At 55.5% G+C, this 23910-nt stretch overlaps 2 protein-coding genes across 3 annotated transcripts in view; both read right to left on the bottom strand.

Annotated features, from left to right (window-relative positions):
• Nucleotides 1-14380, bottom strand: part of Hpn (hepsin) — a 19767-nt gene extending 5387 nt beyond the window's left edge. Inside the window, exons 1-6 of one of the 2 annotated variants that reach the window (XM_006982085.4) lie at nt 14084-14380; nt 12746-12892; nt 12300-12369; nt 8121-8180; nt 6438-6539; nt 6308-6349 (exon numbers count right to left, since the gene is read on the bottom strand). In XM_006982085.4, coding sequence (XP_006982147.2) covers nt 6308-6349; nt 6438-6539; nt 8121-8180; nt 12300-12315 — 220 coding nt within the window. In that variant the 5' untranslated portion in view covers nt 12316-12369; nt 12746-12892; nt 14084-14380. Of the gene's footprint in view, nt 1-6307; nt 6350-6437; nt 6540-8120; nt 8181-12299; nt 12370-12745; nt 12893-14083 lie in introns of those variants that run through there. The other variant, XM_016000668.3, reaches the window with a different exon arrangement.
• Scn1b (sodium voltage-gated channel beta subunit 1) lies at nt 14365-23910 on the bottom strand. Its single transcript, XM_006982087.3, has 6 exons — nt 23547-23910; nt 21934-22100; nt 20380-20620; nt 15545-15686; nt 15062-15133; nt 14365-14977 (listed from the first exon to the last, which is right to left on the bottom strand). Exons 1-5 carry the CDS (start codon nt 23584-23586, stop codon nt 15067-15069), a joined length of 657 nt encoding a protein of 218 aa, XP_006982149.1. The 5' UTR covers nt 23587-23910; the 3' UTR covers nt 14365-14977; nt 15062-15066.

The following is a 23910-nucleotide window of genomic DNA, read 5'->3' as shown; positions in this document are numbered from 1 at the left end:
GAGGATCGTGAGTTAACCGGGTGTGGTGGTGCTTGCCTTTAATCCCTGCACTCAGGAGGCAGAGACTGGCGTATTTCTATGAGTTGGAGGCCAGCCTGGTCTGTAGAGAGACTTTTAGGACAGCCAGGGCTTGATAGAGAGACCCTGTCTCAAACAAACAAACAGTAAAATAATAATAATAAAATAAATAGAGGAGGAGGAGGAGGAGGAGGAGGAGGAGGAGGAGGAGAACCCAGGCTCTTCTGTCGGCCAAGTAAAGTCTGGGAGATGGACTCGGTGATCCAAGAGTCACCTTAGCATGGTGGATGGCTTCAACTTATCATCTCAACACTCAGGAGGCCGAGGCAGGAGAGTCGTCACAAGTTTGAGGCTAGTGTGCACTACATATTAATTCCAGGCCAGCCAGGGCGTAGAGTTAGAAGACCTTGTTTCAAAAATCCGAACAAGAGTCAGGCATGAAGACACCTGCTGTACCAGCACTTGGGGGCTGAGGCGGGAGGGCTGTGGGTCTGAGGTCAGTCAGGGCTATATTATGTCTCAGGACGGAATGAAAGATGGAATGGAGGGAGAGAGAAAAGGGGAAAGTGAGAGGGGGGAGGGGTGGCATAATGCAGGCCAGGCTAGCTCAGCAGGCCAGCTCACAGCACTGGTGCTGCCTGGGTGGCCGGGGCAGTCTGGGTGGCCAATGCTCCTTGGCCCTCCCTCCGTCCTCATAAGGTCAGAGAAGCCTTCTTCACACCCGAGTCAGGTCACACCCCTTAGGGGTGCTTCTTTGTATTTACCACATACTTTGAACATGCTGGTTACTATTTTAGACTGTAGATAAATCACACAAAATTTCTTCCTGTATGCAGTACAAAGCCCAGGAGAGCAGACAGATAACCAGCATGACAAATAACGGAAACGTGTCCTGTGTCACAGCAGAAGGGGCCGAGGAGACAGGCAAGGGCGACAGAAGGACTGGGGATCTGGGCTGTGGGGGTGGAGTTGCACTTTGCTGTAAGTGGGCAGGCAAGGCCAGCTTTGGTGGGAAGGTGCCACGTGAGCAATGAGAAGTAGACGAAGGAGGTGAGAAAGAGGCTGAGATCTGAGAGGTGCCGAGAAGTAGGCCAGAGGAACTGAAGAACAGAGAGCGGAGATCCGAAGGCTGAGTGAGGCGGGGAGCTGGGTGAGGAACAGCCAGGAGGCAGAGAGAGGATGGCAGAGTTAGCTTGCAGCTGGACCAACATGCAGCCAGCCGGACCAGGACTCAGAGCTGGGGCTAAGGGCTCACACACTGACCTCACTCAGGGATGCTGGTGAGGGCACACTGGAGGGCAGGAACTGGCACCCGGACTGACTCAGTGTGACAGGGACAGAGGCTAGGCCAGCAGGGGGCAGCACAGGGACAAGAGGGGGATCCTGGGAATATTTTGCAGGCAGAGACCTAAACCCAGTGGGACAAGACTGCCATCTAACCTACTTAGGAACCTGAGGCTAACGGATCAAAGTCTAAAGCCTGCCTGGACAATTGAGTGAGTTCAAGGTCAGCCTAAGGGAAAAGAGTCTCAAATAAAATGTAAAAAGAGGGCTGGTGTCATCCTTGATCAGTGGTGGAGCCCCTGCCTAGAATCCCCCAGTGAGGGGCTGGGGTGTGGCTCAGTGGTAGAGCCCCTGCCTAGAATCCCCCAGTGAGGGGCAGGGGTGTGGCTCAGTGGTAGAGCTCCTGCCTAGAATCCCCCAGTGAGGGGCTGGGGTGTGACTCAGTGTTAGAGCCCCTGCCTAGAATCCACCAGTGAGGGGCTGGGGTGTGGCTCAATGGTAGAGCCTCTGCCTAGAATCCCCCAGTGAGGGCTGGGGTGTGGCTCAGTGGTAGAGCCCCTGCCTAGAATCCCCCAGTGAGGGCTGGGGTGTGGCTCAGTGGTAGAGGCCCTGCCTGCATGATTAAGGCTTTTGGTCCAATCCCCAGCACCAATAAAAAAATAATAACTTATGTGCACATCTCACAGATGGTGCACTAAACATCAAAGGATAGACTTGTTCAGAGCAGACAGCTAACAATCAGCCAACCAGGATTTGACCTCCGAGTGCCCTCTGGCTTCCACATTCTCTGCCCCTTGCTTGGGTCTCTGAAGAATTCTTGCCCAGCACATGCTCCTCCACAGCATGAGGAAAGCTGCTGGAACAGCGGGCTCCAAATGTGGCCTTCGTCTCTGGCCTTCATCAAGACTGGCTGACAGCGCCCACAGAGCGGTGCCTGCCACCCCGACCCCCGGGATCAAGACAAGAGTCAGGAGGCATCGTTCCTAACTGCTCAAGATATTTCCAACCGTATGGGCGTCTGCAGGCAGGTGAAGGTCATTTTTAATGAGTGTGCGTTGGGAGGATCCTGGAGATAGGGGAGGGGAAACATCAAATGCGTTCTTTTTTGTCTGGTTCTGGTTTTAGGAAGACAAGGTCTCACTTGGTAGTCCAGGCAGTCCCAGAACTTTCGACTCTGTTGCTTCAGCCTTCTGAGTGGCTGTCCATCACGGCTGTGCACCCCAGGCCGTTTGTTTTAAAGGCACCTTCTGGGCTGTTGTGTGTTACTTTAAAAGTGTTTCTTCTGGTGTGCTGTACATCGCCAGGTGTGCTTACCAAACTGCTAGATATATTTAGAAGTGTGAAGATCCCAGAGCAAAATAAAGTGGGACTACAGTCAAGGTCGTGTTTCCTTGTCTGTGCCGTCTATCTGTGTTCTAGGAAGCGCTACCCTCGGGGCGCAGGCACTGGCCGGAGCCCTGTCTGAGTCACGATCGCTGCCTTCCTTGGCTCTTCAATTTGTGGGGTTTTTTTTTTTTGTTGTTGTTGTTGTTTTTGTTTTTTTTGTTTTTTTTGGTTTTCTAAGACAGGGTCTTGCTATGTAGCCCAGGCTAGCCTCAGACTTTCAATCATTTTGCCTCAGCCTCTCGAGTGCTGGGATTACAAGCATGCTTAACTCCAACTCTTCTCATGCTTATTCTTAAAGGGGAGATTTCCTGAGCACCTGCTACTTGCCACAGACAGCCTGACCCATAAACAAAACATCTCTGCCTCCCTGGAATGCTCATAAACTGTCAGGGTTTATGACAGCTGGATGGCTACGGGGTGGGGACGGTATGCAGTGTGAGCTTTAGGAAGGGCTTGCTCAAGGAGGGGCGAGGAGGAGATGCCTAAAAGCTGAGCCCTGCATAGATAAGGCGCACAACTATCTCCTCTTTTCCCACTCGGCTCTGCTCACCCCACATCCCAGAGGAGGAAGTAGAAGCTCTCAGAAGGCCACAGCTCAGAAATGGTGCAAGGGAACCCCAGCTCCAGGCGGGCACTGGTGAGTTTTGCCTTGGCAAGAGGACAGTGGAGCACCTGGGGATGCGGCCTGTGATCCCAACTACTCAGGAAGCTAAGACGGGAGAAGTCCAGGTTTAAGGACAGTTCAAGACCAGCCTGGTCAACTTAGCAAAAATTCTATTTCAAAAAGAAAAGTCAAAAAGGGTGGGGGCTGTCACTCAGCAGTAGAGACCCTGCCTAGAATCCCCAGTGAGGGGCTGGGGTGTGACTCAGTGGTAGAGCCCCTGCCTAGAATCCCCCAGTGAGGGCTGGGGTGTGACTCAGTGGTAGAGCCCCTGCCTAGAATCCCCCAGTGAGGGGCTGGGGTGTGGCTCAGTGGTAGAGCCCCTGCCTAGAATCCCCCAGTGAGGGGCTGGGGGTGTGGCTCAGTGGTGGAGCACCTGCCTAGAATCCCCCAGTGAGGGGCTGGGGCGTGGCTCAGTGGTAGAACCCCTGCCTAGAATCCACCAGTGAGGGCTGGGGGTGTGGCTCAGTGGTAGAGCCCCTGCCTAGAATCCCCCAGTGAGGGGCTGGGGCATGGCTCAGTGGTAGAGCCCCTGCCTAGAATCCCCCAGTGAGGGGCTAGGGTGTGGCTCAGTAGTAGAACCCCTGCCTAGAATCCACCAGTGAGGGGCTGGGGGTGTGGCTCAGTGGTAGAGCCCCTGCCTAGAATCCCCCAGTGAGGGGCTGGGGTGTGGCTCAGTGGTAGAGCCCCTGCCTAGAATCCCCCAGTAAGGGGCTGGGGCGTGGTTCTACCCTTGCTAAGCAGTTGAGCATGTGTAAGTCCCTGAGTTCTCTCATCAGTACTGTGAAGGAGGAGGAGGCCAAGGTGAAGGTGGTGATGATACTGGAGGATTCAGGTATTTAGGGACCAAAGGGAAGCCCTGAGTCCAGAGAGACAGATCCACAAGCCAAGGTAAACTGCCAGTCAGGCAGGGCCATATCCTGAGTCTTTAGGGTTGGGATCCCATCCTGGTGCCATGGGGAGCGTTAGGGCCTGCTGATCTATTGTTCTGTCACTTATTGACCTGTGGGCTTAGGGAAGGCAATCTGCTTCACAGAGCCTCAGTTTCCCCCATATGCAAAACACTGGGATGACGGTAGCCTTAGACTGCAGCCAGGCCTGGGGCGTGCAAGCTTTCACTATGGCAATGACTTCAGTAGTTACTGGACAAATAACTGAGCTGGAGTTACACACGACTACCACCTGACTGCCAGAGTCTCACTGTGTAGCCCAGGCTAGCCTCAAACTCACAGTCCTCCTGCCTCATTCTTCTAAGCGTGGGGAGATGTATGCTACCATGCTGAGCCTCGGCCTGCGTCTATGCCCTTCACTCTACAGGAAAACGTGCTCTGGCAGGACGGAATGAGCCAATGCCATCAAACCTCGGGCTGGTCCCTGGCCTCAGGGTCAGTGTTTCTAAGTTCAGTCACGGTGACTGAGTCCAATGTCAACTGTTCAAATCTGGAATCTCGTTTCTTCGAAAAAGCATGCTCCACTTCCCCATCACCACCCCTTTCTGCTTCCCTGGGTCACAGACAAGCATGGTGGAGGTGGCCTCGGGGAAGCCTCGGCCCTTCCTTCTGCTTGTGGTTACTGCCTCTGTGTTCCTGTGGCTGCTCCTTCCGCATGCGCAGTCACGCCCACAAGTCTGTTCTGACTCCATCCTTACTGGCCGCCATCCGTATAAAGGACAGATAGAGCCGCTATTTCCTCAGAGCTGGGAGTCTACTGAATTCATCCCACCCCTCTGGAATGAGTTTTGACCACACCCATGGTACACATGTGTCCATCACAATTTATATCATGATGGGAGGTCTGTGGTCCAGGGCATACCATCACATGGTCAAGCCTCAGTTTCCCCTTGTGTAAAAGGGAAGAATAACAACCCCACATTCAAAAGGCTTTTGAGGCTGTTTGTGTATAAATGTATAAGCAAAAACTTAACTCTTGCTCTCTTTGGGAGCAATGCACTTTGATAATTTCTACTCTTTTTCAGACTCTCTATGTGTGCACGTGTGTGTGTGTGGGGGGTATGTGTGTACAGTAGGTACACATGTATATTTGTGTGTGTGTGTGTACAGCAGGTACACATGTATATTTGTGTGTGTGTATACAGCAGGTACACATGTATATTTGTGTGTGTGTGTGTGTGTGTGTGTGTGTGTGCACAGCAGGTACCCATGTATATTTGTGTATGTGGAGAAGATAACATGGGGTATTATTCCCTAAGCAGTGTCTACCGTGGTTTGAGGACAGGCTTTCTCACTGTCTGGAGCCCCCGGGGAGCCTTCTGTCCCTGCCTCTGTCCCCAGTGCCGGGATTACAAACCTGCTCCATTATACTCTGCTTTCCCACATGGGTTCTGGGACTTGAACTCAGGTCCTCATGCTTGCGAGACAAGCCCTTTGCCGACCGAGCAACTCCTCAGCCTCAGTTGCAGGCTGGGTCTATGTAGTGATGCACACCTGGTAGTCCCGGGACTTGGAAGGCGGAGGTAGGAGGACCAAGACCAAGACCTCCATAGTAAGTTTGAGGCCAACTGGGCAGCCTCAGATCTTTTCTCAAAAATAAAGTTGAAAAAGAAAATGTTTTCATCTGCATAGGACACTCGTGGGTGACTTGTCTATGGCTTGGATAGCAGCCACACCCTTGGGAGGTAGACCTCAGAAGTTAAGCAGAATTGGGTCTGTAGTACTCAGATGGGAGTTCATTGAGTCACTCAGACGAAAGCCTCAGACCTGGACACAGTGATTCATGCATGTAATCCCATCACCATGAAGCTGAGGCAGGAGGATTGCCACAGATCTGAGGCCATCCTGGGTGAGTTCTAAGCCAGCCTGAGCTATAGACAAAATCCTTTTTTTCAACAGCATGACAGGCATCAAGTACAAACGCAGTTACCAGTCCCAAGAATACTTTGAGCTCCCCATCACGCTTTCCCTCCAGGACACCCTAGGGATCCAGGCCTGCTCCACTCACCCGGGTACAGTGGCTCCTGGTCACCCCGAAGTAGGATGGTCACTGTGGAGAAGGGAGAAGGGAGAGCAGGCAGATTGCAGCCTTTGGGGTAGGTGAGACCTCAGGAGCTGGGGGAGGGAGATGCTCTCACCAATGGCCCAGGATGCGGCCCCAATGCCTATCAGGAGCAGCAGAGTCCCCACAGTGAGAGCCGCCACTTTGGGTCTGGAGCAACATGATGCGGTCCGGACACCTGCAACAGACACCAAGCTGAGGTCACTGCCAGGCCTGTCCTCAGCACAGCAAGGGTTGGGCACTGGGCCAGCACCCTGCCAGGGAATGGAGAGTACCTTATCGGGCCTGGGCCTGCGGTGCCTAAAGCCCCATTTCCCAGGGCTAGGCAGCTGGCAGGGCTGTCCAGTTCCAGTCTCGTGGACAGCCAGGTGTCTGGCTCCCCAAGGGTTCCAGCTGGGAAGGGGGTATGGCTCGGCCGGCTGCCAGCTCCCTCCTCCCTGCCTGGTGCTGGCACAGTTCTTCCTCTCCAGTGACATGGCACTTCTGGACTTCTTTGGTTGCCTCCTGCTAGCCTGTCCCCAGACCCTCTTCCAGAAATTCTTACAACTTTGAGGTGTCTGTGACCTCTGACCTTCACCTTCTTGGTAACCCTAAAGCCAGACCTCTTTCTCACAAGACCCAGCTCCAAGATCAAATTTGCCCCTGGGAGGTTGGGAACACAAGTTTTAAAACTTAGCTGAACTTATTTTGGGTTTTTTGGTTTTGGTTCAGTTTTTTTATTTATTTATTTATTTTTTTTATTTTGAGACAAGGTCTTGCTACATAGCAATGCCAGCATCAAACTCACCATGTAGTCCAGGCCAACCTCCAACTAGTGAGCTTTCTTGCCCTGCCTCCCTAGTGCTGGGATGATAAACATGTACCCCCATACCTGCCCATGGTTCTGGCTTTTTGTTTTTTTGTTTTCTTTCTTTGTTTTTGTTTTTTCTTTCTTTTTGTTTTTGTTTTTTTTGAGGTAAGGTTTCTCTGTGTAGCCCTGGCTGTCCAGGAACTTACTCTGTAGCCCAGGCTGGCCTCGAACTCACAGAGACTTGCCTGCCTCTGCCTTCTGGGTGCTGGGATTAAAGGTGTGCACCACTAATGCCCAGCTATGTTTTTTTTGTTTGTTTGTTTGTTTGTTTGTTTGTTTTTAAGACAAGGTCTGTCCTCGAAACTCAGACTGGCCTCAAACTTGTGATCCCCTTGTCTCTGCCTTCTTGAGTGCTAGGATGATGGGTATGTACCATCATGCCTGGCAACCTCACTTTGAAATAGTGGCCTTGGAGAGAAGGCTCAGTAAGTAAGAGCACTTGCTGGGCAAGCATGGGGACCAGGGGTAGGGCCTGGCACCCACATAAAATACCAGGTGTGGTGGTGCACATCTGTGAGCCCAGCACTGCTGAGTGAGCCGCAGGCTCAGTGAGAGACTCCGTAGCTAGGGAGGAAGACAGAGTGACAGATCAGGACACTCAGTGTCCTCCCCAGCATGTGCACAGGTACCCACACCCACACACATCATACTCATACACATGTGCGTCAATGCACACACAGGTAGAAAATAAAAATACATAAAGGGAAGGAAAAAAAATAAGATTAGTGGCCTTGCCGGGCGGTGGTGGCGCACGCCTTTAATCCCAGCACTCGGGAGGCAGAGGCAGGCGGATCTCTGTGAGTTCAAGGCCAGCCTGGGCTACCAAGTGAGTTCCAGGAAAAAGGCGCAAAGCTACACAGAGAAACCCTGTCTCGAAAAACCAAAAAAAAAAAAGATTAGTGGCCTTACCCTTTCCTGGCTGGGGTCTTGGACACGTGAAGCTGCCTCTGTGAGTCCCAGGTTCCCCATCTGTTAAATGAGAACGCACCTAGTACCCACTCTTTAAATAACTCTAAAGTGCTTTAAACGAACAGCCAAGCCCCAGCTGCCACCCGCCATGTGCCCAGTGTTCAGCCTCTATCTCTGACTGGCATCATGGTGCCCTGATAGTTTAGCCACACATCTCCAGCGACTCAGCCTGCAGCCACTTCCTGAGCCCTGGGCACACTGAGATCCAGGTCCAAAGTCTGTCCCCAAGAAGCCGAACCGCCTCTCGCTCTGCCATTGTGCCTGGCATACAGCAGGTCCTTGATAAATGCTTATAAGCCATTATTGCTGTGTGATCATGGGCAACTGTCACTGTCTCTCTGAGCCTCAGTGTACCAATGTGGTAGAACTCCGCTCCATCTCTCTGTAGGGCAGGGGATCAAGTGGGGCTTCTCAAAGGAAACGGGGAGACACCTCGGGAAGAGATTATCTAAGACCTGCAAAGGGAGATACCAAGGTGCAGAGCTGCACATGGAAGGAAGTGCACAGGCTGGGACAGACTGGCAGGCAGGACTGTGCACACTCTGGTAGAGGAACAACCAAAGAGCCAGCCACTTGGCATGAGCTGGAGGAAGACCGTGGGAGGCCAGCAGACCAGAGAGAAGAGGACTTTCTGTCTCAGCGTGACAGAGATCCTATAGACCGACTACAGCTGCCAAGGAAGCCTTCCACTGACCCCAGCTCGAGTGAGGCCTTTGCAGAGTACTTTGGAGGCTGCAAGAGCCCCAGCCCTCTCACCCTGTCCCTGGTGGCAAGGCTGGTGGTCACAGTAAAAATCGGCACTAGGAAGAGAGCAGGGAGTGGTGCAGGATCTTGCCAGGGCAGTTCCTGTTAGTGGTTTAAGACAAGGTGTCGTTTACAGAGGAAAATAGCTCAATAATGCCTGAGAACTGGGCATGCCTCTCATCCCAGCATTGACCGCCATGTTGGATCCTGCGCTTCTTCAGCCTCTGCACAGCTTCCTCTTCACATTCACCACATCCATGCTGGCCACAGTGTCTCTCAAAGCCTGTCCCTCCTCTTCCCCTCCCCACAGCAGCCCCATCTCAGAAGTCCTCACCCCAGGACCTCCTCCGCTCCCCAAAGGAGTCCTGTCTCTTCACCCTCACCCCAGGACCTCCTCCCTTCCCCACGGGAGTCCAGCTCTTCACCCTCACCCCAGGACCTCCTCCCCTCCCCACAGGAGTCCTGTCTCTTCACCCTCACCCCAGGACCTCCTCCCTTCCCCACGGGAGTCCAGCTCTTCACCCTCACCCCAGGACCTCCTCCCCTCCCCACAGGAGTCCTGTCTCTTCACCCTCACCCCAGGACCTCCTCCCCTCCCCACAGGAGTCCTGTCTCTTCACCCTCACCCCAGGACCTCCTCCCCTCCCCACAGGAGTCCTGTCTCTTCACCCTCACCCCAGGACCTCCTCCCCTCCCCACAGGAGTCCTGTCTCTTCACCCTCACCCCAGGACCTCCTCCCTTCCCCACGGGAGTCCAGCTCTTCACCCTCATCCCAGGACCTCCTCCGCTCCCCACAGGAGTCCAGCTCTTCACCCTCCTCTGAGGACCTCCTTTCAGCTACTGAACACTTCCTTCCTGCTCCAACTTGCGAGCCCCAAGCCCGACACCCACAGTACTAAATTGGCTCTACACAGAGACCTGAGAAATGTAAATGTGAACCCAAACTGTCCCTTCTCTGTCCAGAACATTGACTTGGGTCTCCCTGGTGTCCTGGACCGAGCATTTCCAGCCCCCATCAGAATGAGCATGACTTTTAGAGTCCAGAGTCCTGAATATAGGTCTCTTCAAATTCTCAGACAGACATTGGTCACTATCAAGAGATCCCAACAATAGAACTCACAGAATGTTGATTAGAAGCCTGTCATCCCAATTTTCAGGAGGCTGAAGCAGGATTATTAAATTTGAGGCCATCCTGGGATACATAGTGAGACTAAATGTCAAAACAAAAAGAAAAAGGAAAAAAGACTGAGGACATGGTTCAGTGGTAGAGGCCCTGCCTAGAATCCCTCAGTGAGGGGCTGGGGTGTGGCTCAGTGGTGGAGCCCCTGCCTAGAATCCCCCAGTGAGGGGCTGGGGCGTGGCTCAGTGGTAGAGCCCCTGCCTAGAATCCCCCAGTGAGGGGCTGGGGCGTGGCTCAGTGGTAGAGCCCCTGCCTAGAATCCCCCAGTGAGGGGCTGGGGCGTGGCTCAGTGGTAGAGCCCCTGCCTAGAATCCCCCAGTGAGGGCTGGGGTGTGGCTCAGTGGTAGAGCTCCTGCCTAGAATCCCCCAGTGAGGGGCTAGGGTGTGGCTCAGTGGTAGAGCCCCTGCCTAGAATCCCCCAGTGAGGGGCTGGGGCGTGGCTCAGTGGTGGAGCTCTTTCCTAGCATATATGAGCACCTAGCTTTGATCTTCACTATTCCAGGGGTGGAAAGAAAAAGAACAAGAGTTAGGGCAGCCTCCAGCACTACCTTATGGAGAGACCTCACTCTGCCAAGGATGCTCCTGAGACTGGTCAGCCACAGACACTAGCTCCAGCACACACCTGTGCTGAGCACTCTGCCCATCTTCCCCTGCCTGGCAGGCCCTTCTTCCTCCCTCCTCCTTGATCATCCTTTGAGTTGTATCTCACACATCATTCCTTCTGATTCCAGGGCCCCAGCCGCAGGGCTGGAAGCCTGGAATGCACTTCCACAGCCATCACAGTCTCATAAACACCAGCAGTGGCCATTGAAGAGGCTTTTGGGATCACACGTCACTTACTTCACTGTCCTTGGAACCCCTTCAATCTGTGCCACAGTTAAAGAGGACGGAGCTGTTAGCACCACAGTTAAAGAGGACGGAGCTGTTAGCATCAACACTTCACCTTTCCCAGGGCTGCCCTCTCAGAGCGCTGCAAGCTGCCTGGGGACGCCGAGAGTGTGCTTCCTGTCTCCCCTCTGCAGCCAGCCCCAGCACCATCAGGCATTCTCTCCCTTTCCTTCCTCATAGGCCCTAGCCCTGGTCCCTCACTTCACTGATCTCCAGGCAAGAAAGAGTCCCAAAGAGGCCAGGCTCTGTCACTCACCTGATCACTTCGTACAGAGCAAGGGAAAGCCTGAGTTCACAGTGGACCACTGCTGGCCTGGAGTCTGAGTCCAGACACCCGTCTCATCACCGGGCCCACATGTTTACTGCCCCTACCTGGTGTCAGTTAGGTCATGACACCACAGTTACCCTCGCCATTTTAGAGAGGAAACAGATGCCCAGAGTATGTCCAGGGCCACACAGTTAGAAAGTGCCTGGGAATGAACTCAGCTAGCCTGGCTCCCAAAAGACAGCCAGAGTTGGGGCGCGGGGTGGGGGGCACGGGGACTGCTCTGACTGGCATGTCCATCTAGTCCCCAAGAACAGACAAGGTAGCAGGAGAGGCCGGCCTCCAGCATGAGCGTCTCAGTGACCCCCCGGGTGCCTCTCTTCTCTCTACCCATGTCAAGTCCAAAGTCCTGCTCTTTTGCCCACAGGGCTGGGAGGCAGGAATGCCTGGAACTGGGTATGGGGGGGTCTTGGGTCCTTGGGTTCCTGGGTCCCCACAGCCACTGACCTCCTTCAGAACACCTCTGGGTTCCAACACGTATCTCACGCCCCGAGTCCCAAGCTGTTGCCTGAGTGTTCCATGATCCCAACAACCTCATGGAGGGAGTTATTATTATCCGTCCACACTTGACTGCAGGGAAGGGTGGACTGAAGCCCAGAGATGTGATGCTACTTGCCCAAGAGCACACAGCAAAAGCCAACAGAAGCAGCCTGCCTGACTCTACACCCTTAACCGAGATGGTAACAGCAGCAGCCCCCACCTCAGCCCCCAGAAGACGACATGTTGTTGGTTAGCTGAGAAATCCCTGGGACGTGAGGGGAAACTAAGGGACCGGGAAGTTCATATGGGGTGGTGAGGAGATAGCCACACAGAACGGTTGGCTAATAGTTAATCAGACGGACGAGGACTCTGGCGGGGCAGGGTGGTCTTGAGTCTGACAGGAGGACCCCAAGACAGGGAGCTGGGTACAGGCTGGGAGACAAACCGGGAGATGAGTGCTAGGTAGGGCCGAAGCTGGGGTTCAGGGACAGGGGGACTCACCCTCCTTCTTCGCCATGTCAGAGACTCTTGTTAATGATTCCCAGGTTGACCTGTTGGGCTGGGGCGGAACCTAGGGACAGGAACAAGGAGGCACGACCTGGGGAGCCTGGCTTGGCTCTGTCCTGGCGCCCCCAGTCCCAGGCGCTCATCCAGGGAGCAGCTGGCCCTGAGCTGGGCACGGAGCGTGCAAGGGCAGAGGTTGGGAGGGGGTCAGTGGTGGCAATGTGTGACCAGCCACCAGGGGGACGGACACCTGGAGTGGCAAGGCAGAGCCTGGAGGGCCGAGACCAGGGCACTTGAGGGCTGAAAAACTTTGGAGAGTCCTCGGATGTCTGAGCTTGCAGGAAAAGCAGGGTGGAGGTGATCTGGGGTTCCTGGGCTCCCTTGTATGGGCTGGTGGGCGTCAGATTGGTGGGGGACAAGGGGCTCCGCATTCTGCGCCTTACCCTGGGGTCCGCCGGAGATGGTGCGGGTTTGGGGTTAGTCTCCGGGCCTGGGTAGGGGCATGGCGTCCCCACAGCCGCGGGCAGCGCGGGAGACAGAGGTGGCAGCGGCGGCCAGCAGCGTGGGGCCTGCAGAGCCAGCAGCCTCACCTGAGGAGGAGGGGGCTGGGTGGGAGGCGGAGACGGGGCGGGGAAGGGCGGACCCCAGGACTGGCTGCCACTGAGGCCACCTGGCTAATGGGGCGGGGCCTGCAGGGCTTGGACCGGGTAGGCTCAGCCACCAGCCTGGCCTCCCACTTGCAGGGGCACTCAGGTGTGCCCGGAGCCCCGAAGGATGGGATTCTCAGCTGGAGGAATGAGCTGCCAAGTTTTGGCTCCCCTAGGTCCACCATGCTTGTGGCCAGGGAGCCGTCCATTCGCTTTTGCTTCCATGCCGGCCCCCTGCCCTCCTGTGCGCCAGTCCATGCCGCCATGGGCCTCTAGCCTTTCCTGTCCCTAGCGGGGCCCGGCCCCTCCCCCAGCCACTTTCCTACAAGTCACGGGGGCTGGTTTGTTTTGGCAGCCGCTGTGCTGCCTGCCCAGTGACCTCTGGAGCCCGGAAAGTCCTGATAGGGGGATGGGGGGCTTGGCCCTGAAAATGCAACACCGATTGCCCAGGCCCAGGCCAAGTGGCCGGAAGTGGCTAGACGCAAGTGCAGCCCAGTCCCACCAGCAGCCAGGTGCCATGCGCGTCAGACCCCAGACCCGGAGCCAGATAAACACCAGACAGCCCGGAGGCCATCTACACCAGCTCGGTGGCCCAGGCTGGCATTTGAGTCACAACAGCTGTCTCCACACAACAGGCTTGTACCTCCTCCCGACCCAGACCTGAAACCTCGCTCAGGCAGGGGTCACACTGGTTCTGCCTGGCCAATGGGTCTTCCTGGCTGACTTCCTTCTCTCTCTCTCTCTCTCTCTCTCTCTCTCTCTCTCTCTCTCTCTCTCTCTCTCTCTCTCTCTCTCTCTCTCTCTCTCTTCTGTCTACCTGTCTCTATTTCTGTCTCTATCTCTCTGCCTCCGTCCATCCTTCTAGCTCTGTCTCACTGTATTGCCCTCTCTCTCTCCACCTCTCCAAAACTTTTTTTGGGGGGGGCAGGTGTGTGTGTGTGTGTGTGTGTGTGTGTGTGTGTGTGTGTGTGTTTCGAGACAGGGTTTCTCTGTGTAGTTTTGGTGTCTGTCCTGGATCTCACTCTGTAGACCAGGCTGGCTTTGAACTCACAGGGATCCTCCTGCCTCTGCCTCCCGAGTGCTGGGATTTAAGGCATGCGCCACCGCTGCCCGGCTTCCCCCAAACTTACTCACAGTTCTCAAAGCATAGCAAGCCCCATGAAACGCTAAGGTCCCGTTGCCTGTCCCTGCAGATCCCAAAGCCACCTCTGGACTCCGGTCCCGACTCTTACCCACGGAAAACAATGACTTCCAGAGCGTTGACCCAGCTCTAAGCACTTCATCAGCCCCTGGTGTTACCCTTAAATGTGGCCGAGGCCCTGTCCTTGCCGGGAAGGAGGATTCCCAAGAGACACCCCGAGGTTTTGGGTCTGGGGCTGAGGGGGAGCAGAGGATGCTAATGAGAGAATAGAGACTCGAGTCCAAGAATCTTTATTTCATGAACAAAAACTACTTCTGTAAAGAGAGAGGAGGCCGAAGAGGCCCTTCCCAAGAGACCACAAGTGAAGGCTGGTGAGAGAGGGCGGGTGGGCCAGGGCTAGGAGGTGTCACAGAGAGGGAACCCCAGGTCCAGCCGGAGGAAGCGGAGGGGAGATGAGGCCCGGAACCCCCTGGCCACGACCGTCCCTGTCCCGGCCCCCACTCTTGACCCCCTCAAGCAGGGCTGGGGCCGGCCGGCCTGGCAGTGCGTGTGGGAAGTGGCCTATGTGCAAATCAGCAAGAGAAGGGGCGGGGCCTGCCCCCTGGCCTCACCGCCCCCTCCCCAAACAGGCAGCAAAAGCAGGGTGGGGCGGCCATATTGCTTCACCCATCATGCATGGCGGTGGGAGGGGGGCGGGAGGCGGTGGGTGAGGTGGGATCAGTCCCTGCCCGCTCCCACCCAGGTGGCTCCTCTGCAGGACTGTGAGGTGGGGAGGCCGGTGGGCTGACTCCTATTGCCGCGGGGAGGGTCCCCATCAGGGGCCGATCCCCACTGCCGGGAGAGGGTACCCGGCAGGGCTGGTTCTGCCTTGAGGTGAAGCCCAGGGCCTGCAGGGTAAGAAGTGGAGACTTGGAGACCCAGTCCTTGAACCTTCCTGGCTGGCGGTGCCCAGGCCGGTCCGTCAGCCTCACCAGCGCTATTCGGCCACCTGGACGCCTGTACAGTTCTCTTTGCTCTCGGATGTGATGGCCAGGTATTCCGAGCTGTTCAGGGAAAGGCAAGGCACACGGTGACCCCTGGGCCCAACCCTGAACAGAGTGGGGTAGCTGAGTCCCGCCCCAGGCATGCAGGGCTACTGAGACTGGAGAGAGCCACGGGCTGGGCTGAGCTCCCCCTGAGTCTGAATGAGAGGCCTCTCTGTGACTGCAGGGCGCCTCTGTGACATTCAGGACTCCGCGGAGGCAACCCAAAGACGTGGGTTCGAATCCTGGCTTTGCTACCTGGCAGACGGGTGATGCTCACATTCTCTGGGTTTTCTCATCTGCAACCAGCTACTCTTGTCTCTCTGGCACAGAGGCTCTGAGTGACAGGTGGCCCCGGGCAGCGGCCCCAGCCCCCCTCGGCGGCCCCAGCCCCCCTCGGCGGCCCCAGCCCTCCTCGGCGGCCCCACTCACGCGTTCTCTTGCGCGGCGGCTTCCGTGGCAGTAGCTATCTTCTTGTAGCAGTACACCATCTCCGCCACCAGCCATATAGTCAACACCACGATCAGCACGTACATCATGATCTCCGACACGATGGACGCCATGTCTCTGTTGGCTGCAGGGGCCGGGCAGGGTGTAAGGAGGCGGCAGAGGCTCTAGCTCAAGGAGACACGACAGACAGCCCCAGGGTGTGAACCGCTTGCTGTGTTCAAGCTCTGCCAGCCTGGGCCGCAGACAAGGTCGCTGTGTTGGTTCCTAGAGGCTGACAGTTACTCTGACAGGGGCAGGGTGCTAGGATGAGCCTAGGGATCGCTGTCAACTTGCCTCCCTGTGGCATTTGTGACATTTAGGAGGGGGCACAGGCTGTGCTGACAGTCTGTAACTCTGCAAATCAAAAGCCTTGGGGTCACTCTGCAGGCTGTGTGACCTTGGAAAGGTGACTAAGCCTCTCTGAACCTCTGTTACCTCCAACAGAAAAAAACAAACACAAGATGAGTTTCTCGGGACAGTGACTCTCAGCAGGTGTTCTTATTACTGTTGTAATTGGGGCCACTCTGGGTCTGTTGTTGGGGTTTGAACTGGCTTTGCTTTTTTTTTTTTTTTTTTTTTTTTTTATCTTTTCTCCTTTGAGATAGAGTATTTCTGCATAGCCTTGGCTGTCCTGGAACCAGCTCTGTAGATCAAGCTGACCTTGAACTCACAGAGGTCCGCCTGCCTCTGCCTCCTGAGTGCTGGGATTAAAGGTGTGCGCCACCACCATCTGGCTCTGGCTTTGCTTTTTATTAGCTGTGCAACCTCAGGCAAATGACCCCCTCTCTGAGCCCCAGTGCCCCTCTGTCAGATGAGGACAAAACCACTCGGAGTTGCTGGGCAGAGGCAACAGAGGAACACAGAGCATGGCAGCCAGCATTGCCCGGCATTGGCTGTTTTCGGGAAGCCTCCCCGCTTTCCACGGCGCTGGCCTGCCTCTCCTGCTTCCTTTCATGGGGCCTAAATTTAAACTGTAAAGGGAGCGTGTCCAGCTAGGGGACTGGAAAGGAAGGACACTTTGGCACATGTCCTCAGCCGGATTTGGCTGGTGTCCACCCTACATCCCTGGCCCCCTTGGTAGCCCGGATCTCATTCCCCTGCCCCATGCCCCACCCCTGCTGGCCCGTGAGGTCTTCCTCTCCTGTGAGCCTTGTGCTTGCCACCCTGCCTGGACAATGTTGCTGTTTCTGGGTCAGAGGAAGGGAGGGCAGGGTGCAGGGCTGGATGCTCCCCCATTCGTTCGTTCATTCGTTCATTCATTCATTCATTCATCAGCCATTACACATGCCATGAGTGACCCCTCTCCACCTGACTCTGTGCTAAATTACTTTGTTTGAGACAGAGACTCCCTATGTAGCCTAAGCTGGCCTCAAACTCACAACCCTCCTGCCTCCACATTCCAAATGCTGAGAGTTAAGGCATGCCACAAGCACATTCCATTGGGTTGTCTTTTCTATCTACAGCCCATTTTCCAGAGAAGGACTCCAAGGCCCAGAGACAGCTCAGTGCTGAGCCAAAGATGCACAGCCAAGATGGGCTCAGAGCTGGCTGGGGCTGGACTCCAAGCATAACTGTTCAGAGGGGCCAAGGCGAGCCCCAGAACAGCTGATGAATACCCAGGCCATCCTCAGCAAGCCATGGGGCATCTCAGGAGGAGGAACTGAGGGGTCCTCACTTTACAGATGAGTTGAGGCCAAGGAGAGCCCATCGAGTCACACGGAGGGGCAGTGGCTCCTTATAGTGGCTCTTTGAACACCCCCACCTTTCCTGAGGACTGAAGCCAGACAGAGCCTTACACACGCTGGGCGAGAGCTCTACCACTGAGCCACATCCCTCTTTTCATTTTGTGATGGAGTCCTGCCATCTTCCCCAGGCTAGCCTTGAACTCTCTCTACAGCCCAGGCTTCCATCTCAGCCTCAGCGGGGATGACAGGCCAGGGACTCCACACCAGGCCTTTGCCTTCTTAAGACAACAGGGGTCCTCTAAGGCTGCCTGTGGGTCCACACAGCAGCCCTTCTGTGGGCCAGAGTCCCCAGCAGCCTTAGACACTGTGAGGTTCAGATTCTCCTACGTGCATTACTGCCGTCTCCTGTGGTGCCCTCCTGCATCCTGCCACCTTCCACAGCCATCCTGGGAGGGGCCTCCTCAGCCCTTCATCCATCACTCTGCTTTTGGGTGTGATTCCATGTGTGTTTAGGGGCTACCAGTGGGTGACACCAGGATCCCAGTAAGACAGAGAGTGAGAAGAACAAGCAGACCTGGTAGGGGCCGGGTGGGATGGCTCCCATCTCTAGCCCCCCCGGCACCTGGGCGGCTAAGGCAGAAGTCTCAAACCAGCCTGAGCTGCAGAGAGAGAGGCTGCATCAAAAAGCCCAGAGCAGGTGCCCAGGCTGCACAGTGCTTGCCTAGCATGCAGGGAGCCTGGGGTTTGTGCCCCAACACTCAATAAAATGAGCAAAGTGGCACATACCGGTCATCCTTGCATGTGGGAGGTACAGGAAGGAGAATCAGGAGTTCAAGGTCATCCTTGGCTATATAGCAAGTTGGACATTATATTAGCCTGGGTAACATTAGACTTTGTCTTTAAAAGCCCCAAAAGAATATAAATAAAAAATGAAACATTAAAAAAAATCACCATAGCCAGTTGCCCATGGTGGCACACGCCTTTAATCACAGCACTCAGGAGGCAGAGGCAGGCAGAGCTCTGAGTTTGAGGCCAGCCTGGTCTACAGAGTGAGTTCCAGGACAGCCAGAGTTACATGGAGAAACCCTGTGTCTAGGAAAACAAAATAACACACATCAGTTTTTCAGGTGTGGTGACTCACACCTATAATCCCAGCACTAGGGAGGCTGAGGTAGGAGAATTTGTTTGAGTGGGAATGTGAATCTGAGGTTAGCCTGGGCTACATAGTGGATAATGTCTCTCAAAATAAACATGTAAGTAAGTAAATACCAAAATAGTACAATAATACTATGGCCCTGAGATGGCTCAGCAGGTGAAGGCACTTGCCGCCAAGCCTGACAACCTGAGTTTGACCCTCAGGGTCCATGTGGTGGGAGGAGAGAGAGCAGACTCCCGCAAGTTGGCCTCTGACCTCCACGTGTGCACCATGGCATGCACACGCCAGATGCTTCTCAGACCAAAGAAATAAAAATATAATAAAAATTTAAAGCGGCAGTACTGTGCTTCAACGGCATGCAGAAAATGCTAGAATATGCTAGATTCTTCTGTAAACGCGAGCTCAGCAGAAAGGGCTCTGTGTTCTGAGGACAGTCGCCAGCGCAAGGCTTCAGGAGTTACAACAGGGCGAAGAATGCGGATAAAAGTCAAGCTTTACCGTGGCGGTGCCCTGAGCAAGGGCCCACCGGAGACGGAGACTAACGGCACTCTCCAGCTTCCCCCTCAGAAGCTGGGGCTTGTGAGGCCTGGTTTTGGGGCGGCCTGAGCTCTACTGAACCCCATTCTTGCAGGCAAAACTCCACTTTCTGTGCCCACCACCCACCACGCACCCAGCATGGTGACGTCCCCGTGCCTCCCTCAGATGCGCCTCTCACTTGCCTTCTGTACCACTTTGATGAGAAACATAAAAAGCTAATTATAAAAAGGATCCTGCAGGCTCCGGCTGATGGTGCACGGATGCACGTGAGAAACTGTCTGGGGCTGGGGGCTGTTAACCCAGGCAGGGCTGGGTTCCCATCCACGACCCAGGCAGGTGACTTGGTTGCAGGATCTCATCTCCCTGAGCCTGGGTCTTTGGGTCCACAAAATGGGGGTGGTGAAGCCCCTCCCTCAGATGCTGGTGGGAGAGTCCAGCGGGGACTTTTTAAGAAGCCAGAAGGTCAAGGCACCAGGTTGGAAAATATGAAGTGCTACCGGCCCCTAGGGACCCACTTCCCAGAGTCCTTCACTGCCTCCAGGCTTGGAATAGCTCCCTGACTTTCTAAGACAATAGGACACGGGGACTCTGGAAAATTCCAACTGATGCTAATCAGAAGATGGTCTATCCTGGAATAGTGGAACACGTCTTTAATCTCCCCACTTGAGAGGCAGAAGCAGGTGGATCTCCGAGAGTTCGAGGTCAGCCTGGTCTACAGAGTGAGTTCCAGGACAGCCAAGGCTACACAGAGAAACCCTGTCTCAAAACCCACCTCCTAAAAAAAAAAAAAAAAAAAAAAAAAAAAAAAGAAAGAAAGAAAGAAAGAAAGAAAGAAAGAAAGGAAAAGAAAAAGAAAAAGAAAAAGAAAAAGAAAAAGAAAGAAAAAAAGGGGGAAAATAGGAGTTGGAGGGTATCCTGGGCTACAAAGCAAAACCCTGCCTCAAAACTAAAAGATAAGATGGTTTGAGGTAGAGGTCCAAGACAGCTAAAAGTAAGATGCTGGCTGCACTCAGAAGCACCACAGGCCTCTGCTGTTCCCATTGCGGTCCCCAAAAAGGCCCAAGGCCCAGCGCTGTGTAACCTCACCCGAGAGACACTCCAAGCCACACACAATATTCTCTCTGGTCCCTGGGGACAATCCTGGGTCTCAGAGATAGAAAGACACCTGTCAGAGGTCACACATCATGAGTGCAGCGTGGTGCACACTATTTGTGAGGGGAAAGGCCTACTCTGACCTCCCAGACCAGGGCTGAAGTGCTGAAGATTCCGGAGCCAGAAAGGGGGTGTTCTTCCCCCTCGGGCTGCGGGCTGTTGGCTGGTCTCCGTGTGGCACCAGCCTGTCCCTTCTTTCCATCTGTCCCTCCATCTGGCTAGCCGGAGGGTGACGAGGCTCGACTCACCCTTGTCCACCACCTCCAGGTGGATCTTCTTGACGACGCTGGTGTTGTGCTCGTAATTATCAAAGAAGAGGAGACGGTAGACGTGGCATTCGTAGTCGCCAGAGTGGTTGTAGGTGACGTTGGTGATGAAGATGGACAGGTCCTGCAGGTCCTTGGTGCCCCGGCTGCCATTCCACACCACACGGCCCTCAAAGCGCTCATCCTCCTCCAGCTGCAGCACCTCGTTCTCATAGCGTAGGATCTGGGGTGGTTAGTGATGAGTGGGGTATATAAGTCACTGTCTGGGCCTGTCTTCCACAAGTGACCCCCAAGACGTCCCCAGTCTGACCCTCCCAAAGACAGATGATGCATATATGGGAGCAACATCTTTGTGTGTGTGTGTGTGTGTGTGTGTGTGTGTGTGTGTGTGTGTGTGTGTGTGTTTCTAGCATTGTAACCTTTGAACATGCTAGGCAGGGGCTCTACCACTGAGCCACACCCCAGCCCCTCACTGGGGGATTCTAGGCAGGGGCTCCACCACTGAGCCACGCCCCAGCCCCTCACTGTTGAATTTTGGCAAGAGCTCCATTGCTAAGCCTCGCCCCCAGCTCCTTATTGGTGGGTTTCAGGCAAGTGCTCTCTCGTGGAGCTATGTCCCCAGCCCAAGCTCAGACGTCTTGACTTTGGGCAGTGAGAAATCAAGGAGGTTGAGATCTCACCTTGGACCATAGCAGCTTCTGACTGTCCTAGCCCCGAGACACATACACACACACTTCCACAGTCTGAAGCTCTGCCTGGCCTCGGCAGCCCCTTTCTCTACTTATTTCCCAGCCACCAGTCTCCATCGGGTACAGCCTCCCTCTCCTACCACACACATTTCAAAATACACATACAGTGGAAAGCTTTGCTCTCTGACCTGCCCAAGACATTTTTGCTGGTGCCACATAATTCCAGTGACATTTTTTTCACAACCTGCCATATGCCAGCTGCATCAGCTCATTCAGCCTTCACGCAGACCTAGCGGGTTGAAGCCAGCGAGATGGCTTAGCAGGTAAAGGTTCTTGTCACCACACCGATAGCCTGAGTTCCAGCCTTAGAATCCATGTGGTAGAATACGAGTGGACTTCTGCAAGTTGTGCTCTGATGTCCACACACATGCCATAGCATGCATGCACACACACACACACACACACACACACACACACACACACACACACGTGATTAAAAAAATGAGGCGGAGACCACGGCCCCTCACTGTTTCAGGACCCATGCTCAGTGACTTGCCTAAGGTGATCAGCGGTCTGCGGTGAGTGGGGATTTAAATCCAGGTCACCTATCATATCCACATCTTCATCATTAGTAAAGCACTCACACAAGCTAAGTGCATGCCCGTAATCCCAGAAGCTGAGGCAGGAGGATTGCCAAGAGTTAGAGCCCAGACTCAGCTACTTAGCAACACCCTGTCTCAATAGCACTAAAAGCAACACTGAAAAGCAAGCAAGCAGACACCCTTGAGATCCAGCACTGTGGGCTCCATCTCCCGGATGCCAGCCCAGTCCAGGCACCCCCACACACCTTGACAAATTCCTCTGTCCCCTTCTGGCGGAAGGTCCACTCCGTGAAGGTCTCGGCGCTGGTCTCACTGCGACGCTTACAGGAGATGCACAGGATTTTGAAGGTCTTCCCATACACGGCCTCAGTCTCGGAGTCCACCTCCACGCAGCCCCCCCAGGCTGAGGACACTGCGCACACAGCGGGATGCAGTCAGCGAGGCACCTGCCACCCTAGGCAACAGCGCTCGCTGCCCCACGGAAAGCATCTGTCTCCTTTTCAGCATTTTCACAAATACTGGGTGCCAAGCTGCTCCCCGATTCTCACTCTCTGTGTGACCTTGACAAGTCACCCATCTTCTGGGAGCCTCAGTTTCCCCCACCCTTACCCCCTCTCCCCTTCCTCTGCCTGTTAGCTAGAAGAAATCATATCTTTGTTCCTAGTAGTTGCTAGGTAGAGTATGCACTCCGGAGGCCCCAGGAAACAGGATGTCCTTGTGGGGAGTAACTCCACCGAAGTGCCCTGGTCCCCAGAAGGCCAACAGCCTTCTAGGCAGTAGCGCTAGCCTTCCATGTCACTCCCCCCACGAAGCTGGTCTGCAGAACCAGCCAGGCTTGAGAGGTGGGAAGGCTGGCTGAGGGGGGCTCACTCCAGCCCTGCCGTCTTCTCCCTCTAGCCTCTGCAGTCCACCCCCTCCCCATCTTCACCACCCGGCCCTGTCCCCCTTCCCCCAGACTCCCTCATGTCAAAGCCTTCACCCCAAGTTAAAAGTTCTTTCCTGCCTCGGGGTCTTTACTGGGTCCCTGGCCCTCGGGTCCTTCCTTCACCCTCTTCCCTGCCCCTCTCACCTCCACCTCTCACTAGCTGATGAAGTCATGTCTCTAGCTCTGGGTCTCTCCCTTGTCCCCCAGCCTCCTGATCTCTTAGTGTTCAGGGCTTCTGGTTCACCTTGCCTGCTGCCCCCACTCTCCCCCATATTTATTTCTTCTAGGGGTGTCTGAAGGTCCCAGCATCGGCGTGTCCCTCACTCTGTCTTCCCATCATTGTAGATCTCACCATTACTATTACTGTTACTGTTTTAAACTCCATCTGGCAGGCATTCTGTCCCTGGGGCTGCCTCTCTATCTCCATCCCCTCCCGGTCTCTCCAGATCTTTCCACCTTTCTCAAGTTTCTCTGTCCCTGGCTCCGGCTCTTAACTCTCTCGCTCCAATGTCCCTGTCTGCCTCAGCCTCTCGGTTTATTCCCACGTCCAGGGCATACCTGGAGTCTTCTTCCCTCGGTATCCATCCCTCCGGGTTTGTCTCTCCCGGCCCCAGTCCCCGGGCGCCGCCTTCCCCCACCCCTCACGCGGCTGTGGGTGTCACATTGCAGCCTGCGGGGCTCTGCGAGCAGCTGACTCCGCGTCTCCTCGCCCCCGGCCCGGCGCCCGCAGACCCACCTGCGTGCCAAGTGCCCCCCACTCCGCCCCGCCCCGAGAATCCCCTGCAGCTCCAAGATCCTCCCGTGTCGCCCGGGGTCCCGCGACCCTAGCGACCTCGCACCGCGCACAACTTCCCAGGCAGAGACTTGGCGAGCTCCTGGGCGGGCGGGGGGCATCCCGAGCGCAGATGGCGCGTGTCCCCCAGCAACACTCACCCAGCGCCGCGCCCACCACGAGGGCCAGCAGCGTCCCCATGGCCGCGCAGGGCGGCGGGTGCGCAGAGCGCGGCGACAGGAGATGGGGCCCGGAGGCGACTGGCCCGGGCGCGGGCGCGGCAGCTGCGGCTGGGGGGGCGCGCCCCCCCGCTCCGGTTACCGCCGGGGGCCCAGCCCCGGGGCCCGGAGAGCGGGCATCCCCGTCGCGCGGCGGGAGGCTCGGGATGCTGCGTGCGCTCGCGCCACAGGGCGCATCCAGGCTGCGGCGACCCCTGCCTGGCTCCGGACGCAGCTCGGGAGCTCTCTGTCGGGCTCCTGGCTCTGGGGCGCGGACCAAGGGCTCCTGCGCACTGCAGCGGCGGCC

Source organism: Peromyscus maniculatus, chromosome 1, assembly GCF_049852395.1.
Source record: "Peromyscus maniculatus bairdii isolate BWxNUB_F1_BW_parent chromosome 1, HU_Pman_BW_mat_3.1, whole genome shotgun sequence".
Taxonomy (NCBI): Eukaryota; Metazoa; Chordata; class Mammalia; order Rodentia; family Cricetidae; genus Peromyscus; species Peromyscus maniculatus.
Note: the sequence above shows the minus strand (reverse complement) of the source record. Positions and strands in the feature narration are given on the sequence as shown.

Bases quoted from the DNA above. Each gene is read 5' to 3' on its own strand.
- Scn1b (XM_006982087.3), bottom strand. From the start codon at position 23,586: ATGGGGACGCTGCTGGCCCTCGTGGTGGGCGCGGCGCTGG. The intron at 15,687-20,379 runs GTGAGTCGAGCC...CGGCCCCTGCAG, and splicing joins CCTGGAGGTGGTGGACAAGG to CCAACAGAGACATGGCGTCC. The intron at 15,134-15,544 runs GTGAGTGGGGCC...TTCCCTGAACAG, and splicing joins GCCGCCGCGCAAGAGAACGC to CTCGGAATACCTGGCCATCA.